General features: G+C 41.8%; 1 protein-coding gene across 5 annotated transcripts in view; it reads left to right on the forward strand.

The window, feature by feature from the left end:
* RABGAP1L (RAB GTPase activating protein 1 like) overlaps positions 1–19,918 on the forward strand; it is a 310,408-nt gene that overhangs the window by 53,165 nt on the left and 237,325 nt on the right. For all 5 annotated transcript variants that reach the window (XM_068141360.1, XM_068141361.1, XM_068141358.1 and 2 more), the window contains 4 exons: positions 3,872–3,938; positions 5,671–5,773; positions 6,171–6,337; positions 11,218–11,362. In XM_068141360.1, the coding sequence (XP_067997461.1) occupies positions 3,872–3,938; positions 5,671–5,773; positions 6,171–6,337; positions 11,218–11,362 (482 nt within the window). The remainder of the gene's footprint in view (positions 1–3,871; positions 3,939–5,670; positions 5,774–6,170; positions 6,338–11,217; positions 11,363–19,918) is intronic.

A 19,918-nucleotide genomic window follows, 5' to 3' on the forward strand; every position in this document is an offset into this window, starting at 1 on the left:
TATGTCATTGCTGAAAAAAATTGGTCTCTGGCTCAAGAATGTTTCTTCATGATTCCAGAAAAGTAAACCTGGTATCACTAGGAGAAACTCACCACCTCCTGGTGTTCAGATCTGGCTGGGTTTGGTTGATGGGGAGTAGGTTACTCAGTTGAGTTACTTTGTCCCTTCCGGCCTTTATGGGCTGTTTGACTTGGGTTTTGCCTGCTTTTATCTAGGTCCAAGCAGGTAAAGAAATTATGTTCATTCCTGTCTCCTAGGTTTGAGTCCTGGGTGGCACTGCGCAGAGTTAGTCCCACAATGTGGGGTGTCAAATCTCAGTTAACAGGATTCCAGAAGAAAATTCTGGTTAATGATTGAAGGCAATAAAAAGTTGTTCTTCAGAGTGAAGTAGTCTTTTGTTCTGAGAAGTGAGAGGACTGGGTCTCAGTACAGTGATTAAATATCCTACCATTATACACGAGACTTAATACCAAGTGATGTAGGTATAGCTTGGGTTAAAGATTGGGGACTTTAGAACTGATGAACAGAATATGGTTGGTTGCTTAATAGTACTGGAAACTGTTAAGAGATCATGTTAGCATGTTAATGCCATCAGCCTTGTCTGTGGGTAGCATTTGCATGGATATAAACTGCAAGGATGTTATTAGTGAAGAGTAATTTCACTTCTTTTTTTTTGCATGTGTAGAAACTAACTGAATTTAGACATAGTAGTGCACCTGCACATAGCTTCTTGAGAGCCAGCTGTTAAGTGCAGAAAACTCAACATGTCAGAAAGGCAAGACTGAGGTCCACAGTCTGTGCAGGTCATTTTGACTCATGGGTGTGTGGTTCAGCTTCCTCAAATTGGAGGCTGAATGTATTGAGAGGTGTTTGTATAAAATTCACCTCCTCTGCAAGTGAGGGTCCTGAATTCATTTGAACTCATTTGATTATTCCAACTCAGTGGGAACAGAAGCCCTGACACACTTTTAGTAGCAGAGCACTGCCAGTCCCTACTAGTAACTGCTTCTGTGAGAGGCAAGGGGTTACCTGTCTTCCTGACTCCCACTCTTTTGGAAGTGCAATACCCACAATTTTTGGCTGGCAGACATCAGAACTTGTGTACATCAGAGATATGGCACAGCAAGAGCTGGGATCTGTGAGCCTTTGAAAAGCATAAATATTTTGCCTGCCTCTGAATCTTAGCCTTACAGTTCTCTTTAGCAGCTGTACCAAGAAGCTAGTGACCCTCTATTCCTATAAATTATAGCCCTCTCAGAGCTTTTGCTACCCCAGGAAGAGAAAGTAGGCAGTCTACTGTAGTGTTCTGCCTAGTCTCACAGAGAAGCTTGCTTGTGTGGTCAAGTACAAGTCCTAGCATCCCACCTGCTTTGGTTACTTGACATGACACTGCACTGTGCTTTCTGGATAAATCAAAATGGTTGTCTTCTGTTTTGTTTACCACTTTGATTTGAGTAGTGAAAGAGAATGGAGAAGGAAAAAAACAATTGTGGATATAAATTACTGTTTAGGTTTAATGAGGTGGAAAATGAAAATCATATATTTAAATGGAAAAGGTGCAAACTTACTAGTGGTGTAGTAATTGCTTGTCTTAAGACTTTCACAGTTACTAACATTATTGAAATGGTGCTTGCTATTATATTGCAGCTCATGATACAATGTGCTTGCTGGAGAACTGTGAAATGATTCTATCTTCATTGCTAACATAGGAATATTCAAGTAATCTCCTTAAAATTTGTTTGCTGAAAACCCTAAATTTTTGTTTGGCCAAATGTGTTGCCCAGATGGCCGAAGTGGTTTTGTTCAGACTTGGAGATGGAGGGAATGGGAGAGCTTTCCCCGGTGCATTCCGATATCTAGTGGAAGGGTGCAGAGGAGGTGGAGCCAGACTTTTCTTGTAGGTGTGGAAAGGTAGGATTAGAGTCAGTGGACACAGCTTCAGAAGTGATGAGGCACTGGAACCGGTTGCCCAAGGAAGCTGTGGAGACTCCAAGCCTGGAAGTGTTCCAAGCCAGGTTGGATGGGGCCTTGAGCAGCCTGGTCTAGCAGGAGATGTCCCTGCTCATGGCAGGGGAGTTGGAACTAGATGATCTTCTAACCCAAACCATTTTCTGATTCTGTGAATTTACTTCTCTGGGAATTCCTGACTTGAAGCCAGTTATTTCTAATACAGAGGGAATTGATGATTGGAGCAGGCTGCCAAAAGAGATTATTCATTCTCTGTACTCAGAGATGCATAGAACTTGACTTGACAAAGCCCTGAGCAGCCTGTGTCAAGTTGGTCTTCTTCTGGGTAGAGGTTTGGATCAGATTGCTTGTGGAGATCGCTTCCAGTTGGTATCATTCAGTGATAAAAGTGGAATGGTTGATGATTAGGGAATTGAACTGCACAGAAGAAAAGTTCTCAAAGCAAACCCATCTGAAATACAATCCCAACTTTCCATAGCATTTCATGATACAATTGCTTTCAAGTTGTTTTTTGCTTCCTTGTTTAAAGGTCTGTGCTTATTTGGGGTTTACATTTTGCATTTGCATTTACTTTTGCAAGGGCTTGTAGTACTAGGACAAGAGTGAAAGGTTTTAAGCGTGAGGAGAGGAGATTTAGACTAGAAGAAATTCTTTATGGAGAGGATGATGAGAGCCTGGAACAGGTTGCCTGGGGAGGCTCTGGATGCCCCCTCCTTGGAGGTGTTCAAGACCAGGTTGGATGAGACCTTGAGCATCCTGGTGTCCCTGCCCATGGCAGGGGTGGTTGGAACTTGGCTCAGGTGGTAGTGCATAAGACCCTTAACGGGAAGGTCATGAGTTCAAGGCTGCAGTGGGCAGTAGTGTCCTCCCTACTCTAGTCATGAGGTCTGTGGTGACAGGTTGGACTCGATATTTAAGGTCTCTTCCAACCTTAGTGATACTGAATACTAGATGATCTTTAAGGTCCCTTCCAACCCAAACCATTCTATGAATCTGTGAAATTTTGCATTCATAATAGAGTATATTCAAAGGAGAGAAAGATGAAGGTGATTTGCAGAAACCTCAGACTTGGATTTGTGCCTTCAATATTTAGAAAGTTCAAAAGTCTGAATGTTCAAAGAACTAAATATTATTATTTTACTGTTGAAAGTCTTGAGAACATTTTCCTGTTAGATGATTGGATGGGAATTCAGAAAATCAAGGCTCTGTATAATGCAGAAGTTCAGTTTTAAAAAGTTGGCTTTTAAAGGCCTTTCCTGTTTTATATCAGGGTTATATATCAGTGCCTTGACAGTGTGGCTCAGTTGGTAGTGCGTAAGACCCTTGATGGAAAGGTCATGAGTTCAAGCCTGCAGTGGGCAGTAGTGTCCTCCCTACTCTAGTCATGAGGTCTGTGGTGACAGGTTGGACTTGATGATCTTTGAGGTCTCTTCCAACCTTAGTGATGCTGAAATACTGAAATACACTATGGGTGATAGCATGGGTAAATTTGTAGCTTTTCATATGATTGTATGATCTGGGGAGGGTAAATCTCATCGCTGAAGTATAGAAATTGTTGACATCTTTAAACTCAATATTCAGAGTTGTTCTTTAAAAATGATTGATTGGTCACAGGTCAGACATAAATTTCTGCCATCTTCATTCTGGAAAAGAATTTAATTGTCATGTCTATAATATACATTGTGATCTTTCCTGAGTGTTGCCATAACACTAACAAAAAAGCTGAGAACAAAGGTTTTCTTTAAATTAGAAGGCGTGGGTGGCTGTGCCATTATGTTCAAGAAAATAATTTTGTGTTTGGAAAAGCTAATAGATTTTTTTGTTTTCTTCTTTTTTTTTTTTAAATTTTCTTTCCTTTCTTTTATTTTCTTTTCTTTTTTCCCCCTTTAAATTAACTCCACAGATGCTTTGGGATGCTTCTAAGCCCTGGAAGAAATGTGAAGAACAGTGACATGCATTTACTAGACATGGTAATGCTTAACTCCAATAACCTGTATAGGAAGGTAGAAATGATTTAGAAAGAAACCCAAATCACAGCAAACAAGCCTCTCATCTGGTTGGGTTTTGTGGCTTAAATCCTGGGGTTTATATCTTCAAACATGGAACTTGTTACATCCAAAGGACAGAACATTTCAATTTATGTCAGAACCTGTGGCATCTGTTTTTTTGTTCCCTCGGTGAAGCAGGGCCAGCTGACAGCTGGTTGTTACATGTAGCTGAGCTTTCTGTGTTGTGTTAAGCTTGTTGCTTAACAATTCAGAGCAAGTAAGTGGTTTCATATTTGAGCATTGGCAAAGTGGCACTGAAAACTCTGCTTTATTTGCTTAGTTTTTGTTTAAATTCTTGCTCAGGGTTTGGAGTTTTCACTTGTCTTCTACAGCCTTCGTTTCATAGGGTTGCTTCTCTGAGAACCATAAAATAGTCTGATCCTTTCTGTGCTCATAGCAATTTATTTTCACGCTGTGGGTACATATAGGAACATTTTTTTAACTCAAGAAGTGCTTGAGTTAAAGCAATCAGACATGGCTGTAGAGTTATCACATTTTGCATTTCCTTACTCAAGTTGGTGATTCTCGTTATGGGTATTTAAGTTACTATTAGTTTTTATTTACTTACTATTTCTCTTGTCAGACTGTTATTTCCCTGTTTATATTGATGAGCTCATTTTTACTGGTTTTATTTGCTGACACATGAGTTTTGATTTTCCATTTTCATCATTTGATTAGAAAAATGAATAAATTATAGTGTAATAACTTGGCTTCTATAAATCCATGTAACATCTTTTTGCTGTATGGGCTGTATACTTGAATTCCTGAGCTTAGTCCACCTATAATTCTGTTTACATTTGCATTCCAAGTGCATTTAACTGCAGATTTAGATTGTTGAGTAGGAATATGAGTTACCTTTTGTCTATAGGGAGGCTTTGCTAGGGGCCTGTCCCAGAAAACCTCAGGGAGCAGATATTTGCCTGATGCTAGACATATCTCATACATTCAGGTCTTGTACTCTGGTTATTCCTATCAGGTCTATAAGAAATACTTGTTGAAGTAACAATTGTATAGCCTAAGATTATTTTAACCCTAAAAAAGCAATTGATATTAGTATGGATTTTATCATGTGTGGCTATTTTGACTTTATCTGCATATCATCCTGAAAAAAGGCCCTTTTAACTCTCAAGTTACTGTGGCTCAGGCATGGACCACTCTGGGAAAAATCTGGCAGAGGTGTAATTATGGATTGGAAAAAAATGGGTTGACCTTTGGGTTGGAGTTCTTAGGTTCTTACTCTGTTAAGTTTTGGGTTTGTTTTGCTTTATTTCTTTCTGGATTGTTTCTGTCTGTACCATGGGGGCTAGTTCAGTTTTACACAGTTTCTTGTAACTCCCCCTCTCCTCATAACCATCTCAGCTGCTCAGAAAGTGGAGAGGCAGACATAAGCATAATGAGCATTTAAAAAAATAATTGATGAACTGACTTATCTTCAATTTCTTCTATGTTTCTCCTCCTCTAATGTTTCTTCTGCACCTCCAGTTGCCCTACAACATTTCTCAATCCATTATTTCATGTTCTTTATTTAGATTGTGTTTTCTAAAGTGAACATAATCTTACTCTGAAGTTGCTAAAACTTCTTCCCCTCTCTGTGCTCAGTATCTTTGGTCTCAAACCATGACGCTAATAGAATCCTGTATGCTCACGTTTTTAGGAATCCATGGGAAAGAGTTCTGATGGGAAAGCTTATGTAATTACTGGGATGTGGAATCCTAATGCACCCATGTTTGTAGTACTTAATGAAGAAACCCCTAAAGGTAATTTAATCTCATTTGTAAAATTGTTTCACCTGATGTGGATTTGGTTTGTGTATTTTCTCCTGGGAATCATAGTGCATGTGTGAGTACATGCACTATTGTGCTCCAGGAGTCATCAGAGCATCATAGAATGGTTCGAGTTGGGCCTTAAAGGTAACTAGTTCCAACCCCCTGCCATGGGCAGGGACAACCTGGTCTGGCAGGAGGTGGCCCTGCCCGTGGCTGGGAAGTTGGAACTAGATGATCTTCAAGGTCCCTTCCAACCCAAATCATTCTGTGGATTCTATGATACAGAAAGGGCTTTCAATTTGAACAACAGTTCACTTGTATCATCTATTGTTTTGGGACATTTGAGCTTTGACTGATGCAACTGCGTGTGGCTTGTTGCTGTGTTTAGATAAGCGTGTGTTCATGACTGTGGCAGTGGATATGGTGGTCACTGAGGTGGTGGAGCCAGTCCGGTTCCTGCTGGAGACCCTGGTGCGCGTGTATCCTGCCAACGAACGCTTCTGGTACTTCAGCAGAAAAACCTTCACAGAAACATTTTACATGAAACTAAAGCAGGTAATGCACCTTTGCTTTTCAAAGAGAAGCTGATGCTGAGAGCGTTTGGTTTTGTCTGGCCTTTATAAAAGTTAGGTGGCATCTGCACCTCAGGTGTTGTTCCTTTGAACTCTTTATTTCTCAGATGCCGAAGTGCAGAATGTTTAAGTCACATACATATGTTCAGTGCCTTTGTAAACTGGATTATACCCACTCATAAGTCATTGCCATTGTGGGCTTAAACAATTTTGGACCTACCTATTGTGTGCTCTCTAATTTCATACCATCTGACCTGTATGTGGACTACTACAGCAAGTCCATTTGACTGGTGAAAGTGAGAAATGACTCTTCACCAGTTTACTGTAAATTAACTAATATGCAAGACAGGGAAATCCTGCCTCATGAGATTCAAAATGTGAAGGTAGGTAAGAATATCGTCCTTTAAAGACAAAAGATCCTAAAGCAGAGATTTGAAAGAGTTAGGCTGTTACCCTCATCTTTTCAAAGTCTCTGAGAAGGTAGGTTTCTCCTTGGTTTCAGAAAGGGAAGTTGGAAGATGTCTGGAAAACTAAGCTGTGCTGCATGGAGATGGGGTTATAAAATGAACTGCATTCTTGTCCTTCACTGTCTCAAGTCTTTATGAGATGTGAGGCCAAGGGCATTATTGCAGTAATTTATTGTTAGCATTGTTTGTCTGATTCCTTACTGGGGCCTGTAATGGTATGAAATGTTCAAATAGCAGCAAGAAAATAACCATTTGTAGCGAATTCCTTTCTCTGAAGCATTTCTTTGGCAGTCCCTTGGAGATTGGCTTTTAAGTCAAGTTGTATAAACACTGCTTGATTCTACGAGAGGGAGGGAAGATGAGGCTTAATGCTTAGTTGTGTATTCCCTGCATGTCAGCTTTCTCAGTTCTGTGCTTGTGAGATTAATGTGCATGTATTTTTTCTCAAGCACTGAGAGATGATACATCATAGATTCACAGAATGGTTTTGGTTGGAAGGGAACTTAAGGATCATCTAATTCCAACTCCCTGCCATGGGCAGGGTCACCTCTCACTATCCCTGGTTACTCAAGGCCTCAAGCCTCATCCAGTCTGGCCTTGAACACCTCCAGGGAGGGGACATCCATGACCTCCCTGGGCAGCCTGTTCCAGTGTCTCATCACCCTCTCTGTAAAGAATTTCTTTCTAATGTCCAGTCTAAATCTCCTTTCTTCCAGCTTAAATTCATTCGCTCTCATCCTATCACTACAAGCCCTTACAAGAAGTCCCTCACCAGCTTTCTTGTAGGCCCCCTTTGGCTATTGGAAGGCTGCTCTAAGGCCTCCCTGGAGCCTTCTGTTCTCCAGACTGAACTGCCCCAACTCTCTCAGCCTGTCCCCATAGGGGAGATGCTCCAGCTCTCTGATCATCCTTATGGCCCTCCTCTGGATCCAGAGGGTGTAAATGTTTGTTCAGCGATTATCTGTTGGGTTATCCTCTGGGCAGCGGATGAGGTACACGGAGTGTCTCTGTCTGCCTGTTATCATGGTAGGGTGATGCACAATTGCATCCTCCTGCAGCAGCTGTGAACCTGCTTTCTCCAGGAGTTGCATTATGGTATTGGTTCAAAAAGCAAGCAGCAGAGAGGCTAACTGCACCGTTTGCATTGGAGTAGTGCCCCATCATCTTTCACTGATGAAACCAAAGTGCAGTAATTTAATTATTCTGAGCCTGTTGTGAATATCTGAGATGTCATCTTCCTGTGGGGTACAAGAATAGGTCTGAAAAAAAAGCCAATCTGTGTGGATATTTTGTGGCAAAGTGCTGCTGTGTTTAACACTTAGAGAGTAAATAAATCTCATGCAACGCTGTTTCTGTGTTCTGCTAGAGATTAACACAGCGATTTTAGGAGGTAAGAAAATCTGAGACAAAGCAACTCTTCATCTGCAACTGTGGAGGCTATCTACATTTTAAATTTAAAGAAAACCCATCTGAAAATGTTACATTCTCAGCTGGCTGATACTTAGCTATAATCAGTGAAGCTTTCCTTTGAAGTTACCTACAACTGTACCATTTTTAACTGAGGAGTATGGATGCTTTCTTTTTTTTCCCTTTGCACCCCTTGTAATGTGACAAACATACACGTGACTCTCATTCCTGAGAAAACAGATCCGTTTCTTCCTTCTCTGCAGTTCAGAGAAGCTTTTTAGACTTTTGGGAAAGAAATGCTTTTCATCTTTGCCATCTTTCTACAAGATTAGGTCTAGGTTATGAGTGACAGGATCTCTCTAGCTGACCTGTAGCAAGTCTCTATCTGGCCAATTAGCAGCTGGACAGTTTGCATTGCAATAGCTGTTCCTGCCAACAGTGTCCCAAAGACACTGTACCTCAGGGCACTCTTACTCCTTGGAAAATAACATTGCAGGTGGCATTGGGATCGGCCATTAGTGAAAGCAGTGGAGGAGAAGTTGATTCTAGGAAATGTAACAGTGGATTAGTGTAAAAGGTCTCAGCTCCAAAGATAAATGGCTTCTCTGCACAGGACAATGAATCACAAAATCCCAACATAGTGAGGGATTGGAAGGGACTTCTGGAGATAACTAATCCAAGCTTTCTGCTAAAGCAGGGTCGCCCACATCAGCTTGCCCAGGATCAAAATGTCCAGGCAGGTTTGGAATCTTCCCAGAGAATGAGACTCTACAACCTCTCTCCAGTGCTCCATAACACTCCGGGTAAAGAAGTGAAGAGTCCTGTGATACAACTTCCTGCTAATGTAAAGTCATGACAGAAATACTGTCAGTCCTTGTGCAAATGTGGAGTGTTTGACTGTGGGTGACAAATCAATGTGTGCAGTCTGCCCAGTTCTAGCATGCAGAGACCTTGGCAGGAGACTTCAGACTTGGGTTATCTCAGCAGGATGCCCATTCCAGTAAGGAAGCATCCATTAGTGATGTTCCAAAAGGAAGCGTGTTGTGAAATGGCATTTTCCTACACGAGGTAAATGGGGCCTGTCTGTATTGGCAAAGAAAAACCAGAACTCCTCTGAGAAAGGATTGCAAATAGTTCTGATAGTCTGAACCAAGGTGGTTGAGATGCAGTTGGGTGTGAGGAATGGCCTTGAATGCAGGTTACTGTGTGGTTTAAGATTGTCTTGTCTGGCTGTCTACCAACCTACCTGCCTACTTATGCACATTTTCATCTGAGAATACTGTCCTTGTAAAGGTGGATTCATGTAGACAGCAAATCAGTGCTTCAGAAACATGAAGTAACCCAGTTATTTACACCTTCTGGAGATGAGTCTTTCAGTTAACCAAGAGGGCAAATGACATCCTGAGGTGCATTAAGAAAAGTGCATCCAGCAGGTCTAGGGAGGTTCTCCTCCCCCTCTACTCTGGTGAGACCACACTTGCAATACTGTGTCCAGTTTTGGGTTCCCCAGTTCAAGAAAAGCTGGGATGTACAGAAGAGAGTCCAATGGAGAGCTGCAGGGATGATTTGGGGACTTGAATATCTGTCCTGTGAAGAAAGGCTGAGAGACCAGGGGCTGTTTAGTCTGGAGTGGAGAAGGCTGAGAGGGAACATTATCAAAGTCTGTAAATATCTGAGGAGTGGGTGTCAGGATGAAGGTGCCAGGCTCCCTTCACTATTGCACAGTGATAGGACAAAGAACAGTGGGTACAAGCTAGAATACAGGAGGTTCCTCCTCAACATGAGGACACACTTCTTTACAGTGAGTGTGGTGGAGGACTGGACCAGGCTGCCCAGAGAGGTTGTGGAGTCTCCTCTGGAGACTTTCAAGACGCACCTGGATGTGTTCCTCTGTGACCTGCCCTAGCTCACCCTGCTTTGGCAGGGTGTTGGACTCTATTTTCAGAGGCCCCTTCCAACCCCTAATATTCTGTGAAAATTTGTATTCAGTGCTTAAATTACAGGTTAGTAACTTCTTTTTCATATGGAAGTCTGTTGAAGATAGAGAATGTAGGTTAAACTGAACTTTTCTAGCCTGAAATAAAAAGAAAATCAAACACTGCCCTCCGCTTTCCAACCTTTGAAGTCATTTGTCTTGGAAGCTATCAATTAACTGAAGCAGCAGGTTGGGAAGATAAACTACTTTTCAGTGGAAATAATTTTGTTCAGGAAAACATTCTGACCTCAAATATATATAGTTGCAGATACTACACTCAAATTTCCAAGTGTTAGATTGACAGGTAGTGATATTTTATAACTTGTGTGCACATAGACACTCACATCTATATAGAAGTGAGAAGCAGATCTTGGGCTGCAAACAAGTTCTTTAGCTAGGCACAGCCATTACATTTCCCCTTTGAAAGGAGCATATTACAAAGTACACTCACTGGAAGGAAGATGAATTTTTCTGTTGTTTCAATGAGTAAAACACTACAAGGAGCTTTTCACAATTTACAGCTTTCAAAAAACATGAGGGTTTGTTTTTGTTCTTTTAGTCTTTACCTACTTAAAAACTCCTACCATTCAATTTCCTCCCCCTCCTCAGGCATTTGATTCCAGTTTCTGTGATGCCAGTTACTCCAATATTTTTCCTGTTTGTTTTTTCCTGTTTTCTTTTGCTGCAGTTTCTCTTTGACCTCACCTCATTGTGTATGTTTAAATGGGAAGGACTTTTTGGTCATAATTCTGAGCAGTACTTAAGAGGCAGCTTTGGAAATAATGCAGGTCTATTTATTCTTCCTACCTGAAAAACCTTAGAGAGAAATAGAGCTGTCAGCTACTGCCAGTCTATCTGTGCCATTGCAAAGGAATTTGAGGGAGTCTTACCCAAATAAATGTTTAGCCTTGATAGGAGACTTGCTTGCCTGTGTTTTGGGTTAGGTTTTGACATGCTGTTAGAGCTGTGTTTATCAGTGGTGTGGACCTAATACAGACATGTATTTTGTTTTAGTCTGAAGGCAAAAGCCACACAAGTGCTGGGGATGCAATTTATGAAGTTGTCAGCCTACAAAGAGAGTCTGCAAAAGAAGAAGAATTGGTCAGTCCCACAAGTGGAGGGGGGCCTACGTCATCCCAGGAGGATGAGGCAGAAGAAGGTAAGAATAAATCATAGAATCATAGGATTGTTTTAGTTGGAAGAGGCCTTTATGATCATTGAGTCCAACCTTCAAAATAAGACCACCATGGCCATTAAATGAGCACTTACAGTTCCCATAGACAGTATTATTACATTTCTGCTATTAATTTACTCATTTAATACTTCCTCTGTGCATCTAGTAGAAATACAACTGGTTTGGACTTAAGGATCACCTGTAATTTTCTACTAGCTGTGGTTCTATAGTACTGCATTTTATATACCAAGCCATTATTTGGAGTTCTTCCAGTAGAAGCAGCAGACAAGGCATGCACAGTTTTCTGTGTGCTTCTGAATGTGTTACTGCTGCCTTTGTGCTCTGCTTGCAAGACAGAAAACCTTTTGTAGAGGAATTTCTTTTCCTGATTGGAAGCCATTTGCCTTCAACTTACTGCTAAAGGACAGTATTGAAATGGGATTTGAAGTTGTGGGCTTTAAATATCTGTTGGTAAAGAAAAACAAACCAAATCCCAGACAGACTCATACAGGGAATTCCCCCACCCCTAAACTGTCTGCTGAGTTTGTGATTGTTACTCCTCATTTATAATGAGGCCTTAGCAAAATATCTCAGTTGGGGATCATGTTAAAGATTGGTGCTCTTCCTGGGCCTAGTGTATTTGCCTGCCCTATCCAAAGCTAACAGTACCTCAGTGTTTTTCACATGGATGTTTTTGTTTGATTTTTGTTGTTGTTGTGGGTTTTTTTGAAGGCCCTTGGCCTGTTGCCTTCTCTTTGTACTCTGAGGGTTAGCACATAGCACTCAGAATAGACTTTCTGTGTGTCATTTTTCATCTGGGTATCTGACCTACCAGAACTCGAGAGAGTTTTGCAAATGTATTCTTCAGATTTCTGGCACTGTTCTGTCAATACTATAAAAGGTCTGACTTACTACAGCAGAACAAAATCCTTCTTGATTCTTACTCATAGGTAAGTAGTTGGCTGTTAGTTTATGCAATACAGATGGGAAGCCTGTGATCAACACAGTCAGGAGCAGACAAGTAGAGTTACATGGTTACAAACACCCCCACATATCCCAGGTGACCCCAGGCTTACAAAACCCCTGGCCAGGTGCTCTTTAGTGAAGTGAAAAGCTGCTTGTAACCCCTGAGAAGGGAGCAGGATGGGCATTAACTGTCACTCCCTCCTTTGTATCAAGTCCCACTGACTGGTACACCCAGTATTTTCTCTAAAGGAGCTTTTCTGTTTAATTGGCATTTGGGATTGCTTTGCTGTTCATAGCAAGAATTCAGATTTGACCTTTGGCTCTTGTGGTTCAGTGTAGCATGGTTCAGCATCTGTGGGTGTTCTTTTCCCTGCTGGATGTTGGAATTGTATTAGGCAGAATGTTTTGGGGAGCTTATTTTGTAGGATAGAGTTTTAAATAATTGAATCCCTTTTGTAAAAAACCAATATATAAACCAAAAAATACTGCTTCTTACTGGGAAGAGTAAAGCACTGTTCCAGAACTTGATGAATGTAGCACAATCAGTAATAAAAGTGGATATTGTCATCATGGTACTATCCTAGACAGGCTTTATTTTATTACAGTGTAAAAGTATTCCACTGGGATATGAGCCTAAGTTCAGCTTTGGTTTAGCTTCTGATGCTGGTTTCCATATTTTTAAATGTAGATCACTTCCTAAGAGAAGGCATTAAAAATACCATGATGTGACTCTGTTCTCATGGAAACTGCATTTAGAGTTCTCTGCCTAGAACTTCTCTATCCTGGTGGATATGCAGGTTAAATGAGTCATTTGCAGTTGTGCTAAATAAATCTCTTCATTCTTTTTCTTTCTTTTTCTTTTCAGGGTACTAATTATGATGATGGAAAAAAAACCCTCTTGAGTTTACAGTGTCTTGTCTTAGCCTTGGAAGAAGGCTTTTCCTTGTCTTAAACATTAAGGAATACCTGGCCATAGAGGTTTTTTTGTGCTTGCAGCCTGACTGGGGCAGGTGTGCTTTATAAGGACTTTACCATTTCCTAGGCCAAAGGCTGGTGCTCCCATTACAGATGTTGAGAATTATTATTTGTTCTTTATTTTTTTTTTTGCTATATCCTCATATATATCCTACATGCCCACAGAATGGTACTTAATTTACTTCAGAAGCGCTCCACATTGCAGTTTCAGTTGTGTATGCATGCCTCAACTACAACTGTCCTGATTCCTGTGTACCCTGTGTGTGCACACAGCTCAGTGGGATGTCTCATGTCATGACTATACCAATAAAGATGTTCATAAGATGGATTTTTTTTTTCCCCCCAATATTATTCTTTTTGTTGTTAACAAGAGGCCAAATATGATCCCTGCCCCCCTAGGTGAGTTGGTGAGGGGCTTGGAACACAAGCCCTATGAGGAGAGACTGAGGGAGCTGGGGTTGCTTAGCCTGGAGAAGAGGAGACTCAGGGCTGACCTTATTGCTCTCTACAACTACCTGAAGGGGGGTTGTAGACAGACAGAGGTTGGTCTCTTCTCCCAGGCTACCAGTACCAGAACAAGAGGACACAGTCTTAGGCTGTGCCAGGGGAGGTTTAGGCTGGAGGTTAGGAGGAGGTTTTACACAGAGTGATTGCCTGTTGGAATGGACTGCCCAGGGAGGTGGTGGGGTCACCATCACTGGAGGTGTCCAGGAGGAGAATTGATAGGGTGTTTGGTTGCATGGGTTAGTTGATTAGGTGGTGTTGGATGATGAGTTGGACATGATGATCTTGAAGGTCTCTTCCAACCTGGTTTATTCTATTCTATAAGATACTGACTGCGTTAGTGTTAGGCCTAGTCAGCACATAGAAAATTGAGATCATGTATTCCTTAAATCACATTCTTAGCTTGTAATATGATTTCCTCATTTGAGCTTTATTTTTCATCTGAACAGCTATATCAAAAATAAATAAATCAAGGACTTTGCAGGGATTGTGCCATAGCTACTTAGAGGTCCTTTAAGATCAAGCTCATATTGTTTTTATTTATTTTTAATTATTGATTTTGTGATAAGATATTTCTGGTAACCCAGTCATTTAAGGTCCCTTGCATTGGAGCTAATAATTTTAAAAACATAATTAATATGAATGATTTCCTGTCAAAACCTAGCATGTGAAGTACAATCCTCGAGAAGTTTTTTGCTGTTCCATTTGGAATATAATTTTTGAAAAATTAAAATACATAATGAGGAAAGTCTTAACACTTCCTGGCAAGGCCTCAAGTAAAGTGGAGCTAAGTCTCAATTTTTGTCAATAAGCAGAGAAGTTTAGTATTAATGTTTATGTAGAACCTTGTAACAGGGTGCAGGGCACAGTTGTTCAAACTCCTCTTTCTCCATTTCACAGTATCACTAAGGTTGGAAGAGACCTCAAAGATCATCGAGTCCAACCTGTCACCACAGACCTCATGACTAGACCATGGCACCAAGTGCCACGTCCAGTCCCCTCTTGAGCACCTCCAGGGACAGTGACTCCACCACCTCCCTGGGCAGCCCATTCCAATGGTGAATGACTCTCTTAGTGAAGAACTTTCTCCTCACCTTGAGGCTAAACTTCCCCTGGTGCAGCTTGAGACTGTGTCCTCTTGTGCTGGTTGCCTAGGAGAAGAGACCAACCCCTTCCTGGCTACAACCACCTTTCAGGTAGTCATAGAGAGCAATGAGGTCACCCCTGAGCCTCCTCTTTTCCTCTTTTTTTTGGGAGCATTAGGAGTGAGAACACGCCCAGAAGTGGTACTTCCCGTACTGAGTTGGTCAAAACAGGCAAAGCTGCACAGAGTATTTTTGTTGTAATGTCATTCTGTGGCTGCTTGCATGTGTGAGCCTAAGACTGGAGAAAATGGCTTCCCAGCAGAAACACTGGCCAGGGAATGTAGCCCTAGAAATAAATAACACAGAAGGCAGCCAACAGCATCCTGGCCTGGATCAGCAACAGTGCGACAAATGGGACCAGGGCAGTGATTGTTCCTCTGTACTCAGGACTGGTGAGGCCACACCCTGAGTACCTTGTTCAGTTTTGGGTGCCTCACTCCAAGAAGGACATTGAGGTGCTGGATCATGTCCAAAGAACAGCAGCAAAGCTGGTGAAGGGTCTGGACAATGGGTCTTACAAGGAGTGACTGAGGGAACTGGGATTGTTTAGTCTGGAGAAGAGGAGGCTGAGGGGAGACCTCATTGCTCTCTACACCTCCCTGAAAGGAAAGGGTGGTTGGTCTCTTCTGCCCAGTAAAAAAATCAAGAGGGAGTAGCCTCAAATAGCACCAGGAGAGGTTTAGATGTGGTATCAGAAGAAACATCTTCACTGAAAGGGTTCTCAAACACTGGGACAGGCTCCCCAGGGGGGTGGTTGAATCCTTATCTCTGGAGGTGTTGAAAAGACACAGAGATGTGGTGCTGAGGGACATGGATTAGCACCAGCCTTGCTATAGAGTTAGAGAATGGTTGGACTCAATGCTCTTTGTCTTCTCCAAACAAAACAATTCTGATTCCATGGCTAGGCTAGCTTCTTTTAGCAGCAGTGCTTGCTTTCACCATAGAGGAAATGAGTTCATTTGAGTTTCTTCTTGAATCAAAACTCTATTAGAAGGCTTAGGATTACTGTAAGTGGGAACAATTCTGTTTAAACCCAGAAAATAGACTTTAAACTGTTTGTAGCATAATTGAAGATGCTTTTTGCTGGAGTTTTATGTCATCCCAAGTGACTGGTTACTAGCTTTTGTTCTAACCTATAAATTGGCAGCAGAGCAAACACAGGATGTCTAGCAGACCTCCTGAAGCAGGTGATTCCTGATAGGTAAAAGATAACATGCTTACCAAGTCTCTAAAAAGGAGTTTCTGAGCATGGGTTTTAGATTACCTCTAGAACACTCTCAGATGACTTGCAGGAATGCAGTTGCAATTTATCACAACAATCGATTTCTTGATGGTTTAGTTGCAACTTTTCTGCTACTCAGCTGGGAACTGAGCAGGGCTGCAGTTGACAGCAGAGTGGATACTGATCTATCAACACTGGACTTAAATGAAAAAGAATCCTATTGAAGTATACTTGGTGTTCAGTTACTGGTCTTTAATAAGAAGAAATTCCGTGTAACTGAAGCTGTAGAAGTAAGAAGGAGCCACAAAAGAGCAAACCCAAGAAGCTTAAGAGAGTAAAACTTTTACCTCTGTGTTCTCTCCAAGAACAATATTATACAATAGCAGAAATAACATCATGAGAGGTAGGGAAATTTGGCATGGAGATGGTGACATTTGCCAGTAAAAATAGAAATGGAAGGTTAGAGGACCCTGAAAGCTTCAAAGAAATGTGAGTGTGGTGCGTTGGACAGCACAAAAAGTGCATACTGTAGGTAAGGAGTGGGCAATACTAAATGATTGGAGATGATCAGTCAGACTAAATTAGGGTGCTGTGTCAAGTGTTGTGGGTGGGTAGAGGCTGTTTTCAGGATTCAGAAAAGCAAAGGAGTAGAGGAGGTGGTGTTTTAGGAGTCAGTAGAGCTATTGAGAGTATTTAGTGATAAAATAGGGACTTAGGATGAGGGACAGTATGACCAAATGAGGGTGACTGAGTCAAAAGAATGACAGTAGTAGTGTGAAAATAGTCGACTCTGCATTTTTATCCACATTAAAATAGCTTTGTGTAATTCATAGGAACTGTTTGTTGTATTAATCCAAAACAGTCAAGTGGGTGGGTCCCAAAGAAGATCAGTTAAATCTGTACTGGACTCTTTTTGCTGTCTCCATAAAAATTATCTGAAACTTCCTGGTCATCTGAGTAGTAGCTGTCTTCAGTCAAGACCTTTTGCTGCAGATCCATAGAAGGTCACAGTCCCAGACTGGTGGAGATCTGAAGGTACCTTTGGGGTTTATCTATTCCACGCCTTCTGCTAAAGCAGGGCCACCCACAGCAGGTTGCTCAGGATCACAATATCCAGATGGGTTTGGAATCTCTCCAGAGGAGACTCCACAACCTCTCTGGGCAGCCTGCTCCAGGGCTCCAGTACCCTCACAGCGAAGAATTTTTAACTCTTGTTGAGATGTGTCATGGGTTCCAGTTTGTGCCCACTGTCCCTTGTTGTGTCACTGAGCACCACTGAAAAGAGTCTGTCTGAAATAATTTGCCCCCTTTAGCTCTTGCTGAGCATTGCTTAACTCCCCTCTCAGTCTGCTCTTCTCCAGGCTTAAGAGCCCCAGGTCTCTCAGCCTTTCCTCCTCACAGAGATGCTTCAGTCTCCTTAGCATCTTTGTCTCCTTAGCATCTCCACTGGACCCTCTCTAGTAGTTCCCTGTCTCTCTTGAACTGGGGAGCCCAGAACTGGCCACAGCTGAGTTTTAAAATGCAAGCACTTCTGAAAAATGCAGATCTACAGCTTCTAAATGAGAGGAAAATCCTCCTGATGAGCCTGATGTTATTTTATGAACTCTGCTAACTGTTCCCTTGCACTGGGGTATTTTCCTGCCTTACAGGTTAACTTTTAAAAATGAAAAATCAGGGAATAAATGCACTTGTTTGACTTCTGCAGCTAGTACTGCCAGAAGGAATCTAAGCACAGAAGACTATTTTCTTAATATGCCCTGAATGGTGGCAAGCTCTTGAAAGTTAGAGTTGTATTTAAATTTGTCCATGTAAGTCTGACCTTTATGCTAAGAGTCAAGTATTTGAAATGTTCAGGATTTGAAGCGCATCTGTGGCTTACAGAAGCATTCACTAAAATTACAGGGTTGTAAATGGAAGGGAAAATTGGGGAATTTTAAGGTTGTTTCTGTTGCAGGTTTGTAGGGAGATGGAAGAACAGGGAAGGTCACCTACGTGGGACTTCAGGTTCTTTCCTGCCCTGTAACTCAGGTTGCTGTTGGAGTTCACTTGTAAGCCAGGTTTGCAAGCAAGGCCTTCAAGAAATGAGTGGGGCTCCCTCCGAGTTATCATACCCTCTTTTTTCCCTCCAGTGTCCACAGGACACTCCTGCAGGGTGCCCCTACCTATCTTATAGGTAGGGATTCTGTCCTGCATAAAATCTGCTGCTCACACTGACTTGTTGAACTTTCAAGGCAAAGCATAATTCCATTGTTCTGAGCAACAGTTCATGAATGCTCCAGGGAAATTTGTTGATGACTTCCGTTTATTCTTGCAGAATGATGGGGGAAATTGCTTCCATATAAAGGGAATTTTCAGTTCCTCAAGTCTGTAGGTGAAATCTGTTTCTTAGATTGCAGTCCTTTTTTGACTTACATAAAATCACTTCAGATTGTGGTACCAACCAGATATTTTTCAGTAATAAGTTAGCAAAGATTGATGATTGCATCTTCTCTGGAATGTTTTGGATGCTTTCTTTTGGTAATGGTTGTCTTAATTGTGTGCAGAAACAATGTGGTAGTTTGAAAGTTGTTTGGCAAAGGATTTTACAAACCTGTTGGTTTATTAGGCTGTATCAAGAGAATTGTGGCCAGAAGGTCTTGTGGGACCCCCACCTCCAATACTGTGTCCAGTTCTTCATGAGAAGGATGTAGAGCTGTTGGAGTGAGTCCAGAGAAGGGCCACAAAGATGATCCAAGTGTTGGAGCACCTCTGCTATAAGGATGGGCAGAGGGAGCTGGGGTTATTCAGCCTGGGGAGGACTCCAGAGGAGTCTCATAGCTGCTTTCCAACACCTGAAGGGAACCTGCAGGAAGGCTGGAGAGGGACTTTTCATAAGGGTGTCTAGAGACAGAACAAGCAGGAATGGTTTTAAGCTGATGGAAAGTAGGTTTAGACTGGATCTTAGGAAGATGTTCTTCAGTGTGAGGGTGATGAGACTCTTTAATAGATTTTGCAGAGAGGATGTGGATGCCCCCTCCTTGGGAGGGTTTGAGGCGAGATTGGGTGCTGCCTTAAGCAACCAAGTGTAGTTGAGAGTCATCCCTGTCCATGGCAGGAAGGTTGGAGTAGGTGATCTCTAAGGTCCCTTCCAGCCTAAGCTATTCTAGGATTCTATTGCTAGAGAATCTTAGGTTTCAGTCATGAGTGACACACTTTCGTGTAGCCCCAGGCTGTCACTGGTGTGCTCATGTAAGTTCACATTTCATGCAATTTAAAAACTACCTTTTATATAAAGGTGATTAAAGAGATTTTTCTCACCAAACAATTCCCCTTGACATTTTACTAATAACAACATCACAGTGAGATTCCTGTCTTTTTAGTTGTGGTCATTAGTGTTCCGTTACATTTTAAGTATCTTAGGGTGCCTTGCGGGCTGCATTTGCACTGCAAGTAAATGCCAGGCAATAGATAATTTTAATGTGCATCTAATGTTGATTTGCTTTTGCTTTTGCTGCTATCAAGTATGGCAGGAGAGGCTAATGTACAAATTTGTAAATTGCTAATGGGGAGTAAAGAATTGCATTGCATTAGAGCTGTGACATCTCAGCTGTGACTTTCTGGTGCGTTCTGAGAGATGTCAGTTTTCAGACAGCAGAGTGGATGTGGAAGTTGTTTATATTTACCAGAATGCCTCCAGTGTGCAGCATTTAGTTGGCTTTGTCATATGTGTGGGAGCAAAAATGCCAAACT

This window comes from Melanerpes formicivorus, unplaced genomic scaffold (genome assembly GCF_026170545.1).
Source record: "Melanerpes formicivorus ecotype bairdi unplaced genomic scaffold, bMelFor1.0.p_v2 SCAF_7, whole genome shotgun sequence".
Taxonomy (NCBI): Eukaryota; Metazoa; Chordata; class Aves; order Piciformes; family Picidae; genus Melanerpes; species Melanerpes formicivorus.